Source organism: Mus caroli, chromosome 17 (assembly GCF_900094665.2).
Source record: "Mus caroli chromosome 17, CAROLI_EIJ_v1.1, whole genome shotgun sequence".
Taxonomy (NCBI): domain Eukaryota; kingdom Metazoa; phylum Chordata; class Mammalia; order Rodentia; family Muridae; genus Mus; species Mus caroli.
In genome coordinates, this window is record NC_034586.1 from 30,272,364 (window position 1) to 30,273,970 (window position 1,607).

General features: G+C 49.3%; 1 protein-coding gene across 2 annotated transcripts in view; it reads right to left on the reverse strand.

The window, feature by feature from the left end:
• The window catches only part of LOC110312199 (H-2 class I histocompatibility antigen, D-B alpha chain-like), a 12,893-nt gene that overhangs the window by 9,556 nt on the left and 1,730 nt on the right, over nt 1-1,607 (reverse strand). The window contains exons 4-7 of one of the 2 annotated variants that reach the window (XM_021185752.2): nt 730-1,005; nt 486-602; nt 274-306; nt 104-151 (exon numbers count right to left, since the gene is read on the reverse strand). In XM_021185752.2, coding sequence (XP_021041411.1) covers nt 104-151; nt 274-306; nt 486-602; nt 730-1,005 — 474 coding nt within the window. Of the gene's footprint in view, nt 1-102; nt 152-273; nt 307-485; nt 603-729; nt 1,006-1,607 lie in introns of both variants that reach the window. The other variant, XM_021185753.2, reaches the window with a different exon arrangement.

Below are 1,607 nucleotides of genomic sequence, written 5' to 3' on the forward strand. Positions count from 1 at the left end.
ATCTCCAAGTCCCACCACTCATTCAAAGGTGTAGATCTGAGAGGGCCTGGGACCCAGTCCTCTTCTGTTTGCCTTAGGTCCAATCCCCGGTCCTATTTGTTACCTTTGAAGGCCTCCAGAAACAAGGCAGAGCCCTGGACACTGTTGTTGCCTGCAGTAGAAGAAAGAAGACATTCAGGAGACTGACAGTTGGGCTGGAGGAGCTAATATGGGCTAACTTTGCTCAACCTTCACCCCAAGAGTCTCAGAGACAACCTTGCCTCCCACACCTACCTCCAGCAGGAGCATAGTTCCCTCCTTTTCCACCTGTGAGAAGAAAAGCTGTGAGAGTTTAAGGAAGATCTTGACACTAGGAAGTTCCCATAACTGACAGAGGACCCAGGTGGAGACAGTAGCAATGTGGGGTGTGGATTTGTTTCCCATTAATGATCTGACTACACTTCTAAAGGGGACAGAGAGAAAACTCAGACCCTGTCCTTTCCTACCTATTGTTCTCCTGCTCTTCAACATAAAAGCCACCATAGCTCCAATGATGATCACAGCTCCAAGGACAACCAGAACAGCTATGATTACCATGTTGGAGTCCATGGATGGAGGAGGCTCTGGGAAGGACAGGTACAGGAAATGAAGGTGAAGATTATGATCCCAGCTCTGAGTCATGATCAACTCAGGGTCTGCAGAAGGCTCCAGCTTTCCCTGACCACAGCTCTGCACCCACACTCTCCTTACCCCATCTCAGGGTGAGGGGCTGAGGTAGCCCCTCATGTTCCACATGGCATGTATAATTCTGCTCCTTCCAACGAGGCACCACCACAGATGCCCACTTCTGGAAGGTTCCATCCCCTGCAGGCCTGGTCTCCACAAGCTCCATGTCCTGGGTCAGCTCCTCCCCATTCAACTGCCAGGTCAGGGTGATGTCAGCAGGGTAGAAGCCCAGGGCCCAGCACCTCAGGGTGACATCACCTTCAGATCTGGGGTGATGGGTCATATGGGCCTTTGGGGGATCTGTGTGGATGATTTAAGAAATTGCACAATTAACAAGACAAACTGAAATCTACACAAGACTCAGTTAAACCAATGATGACACTGAACAATGTGTCTGTTTGACACTTTAACTGTCATCGCCCTAGTGACCTGCAGGTAGAGCTGGTCCCCTCAGCACAGGACTGCACATTTTCTTTTGGGACTCAGAAGACAAGAGGGAATCCATCAACATGGTCATCCTTATGTGATGTTCATTAGCATTAGTGAGGTAGTCAAAGAATGGAAGAGGGAATGGCAACAAAGTAATTTAATATGTGTTTGAGTTAATCAAAATCAGAAATTAGGGCCATGTGCTACTGGAAGGGTGCCACCACTGAGTCTGCCACTGTGGTCATCTTGCTGACCAACATTAACTGTCAGTCTAAGTGAACAGCCATCACAAAGTGTGTAGCCAGAGAAAATGACTCCCAGCCCCTGACTCTGGGGGACAAGGTACAGGTATGTTACACAGGATCCCTGGAGTGTGCTGTGGACCCCAGTGCAACACTCACTGGAACACAGTGGGCTCACAGGGTGGGCTCACTGTAACACTGGATTTCAGAAGACCCTGTCACTCAGAAAGT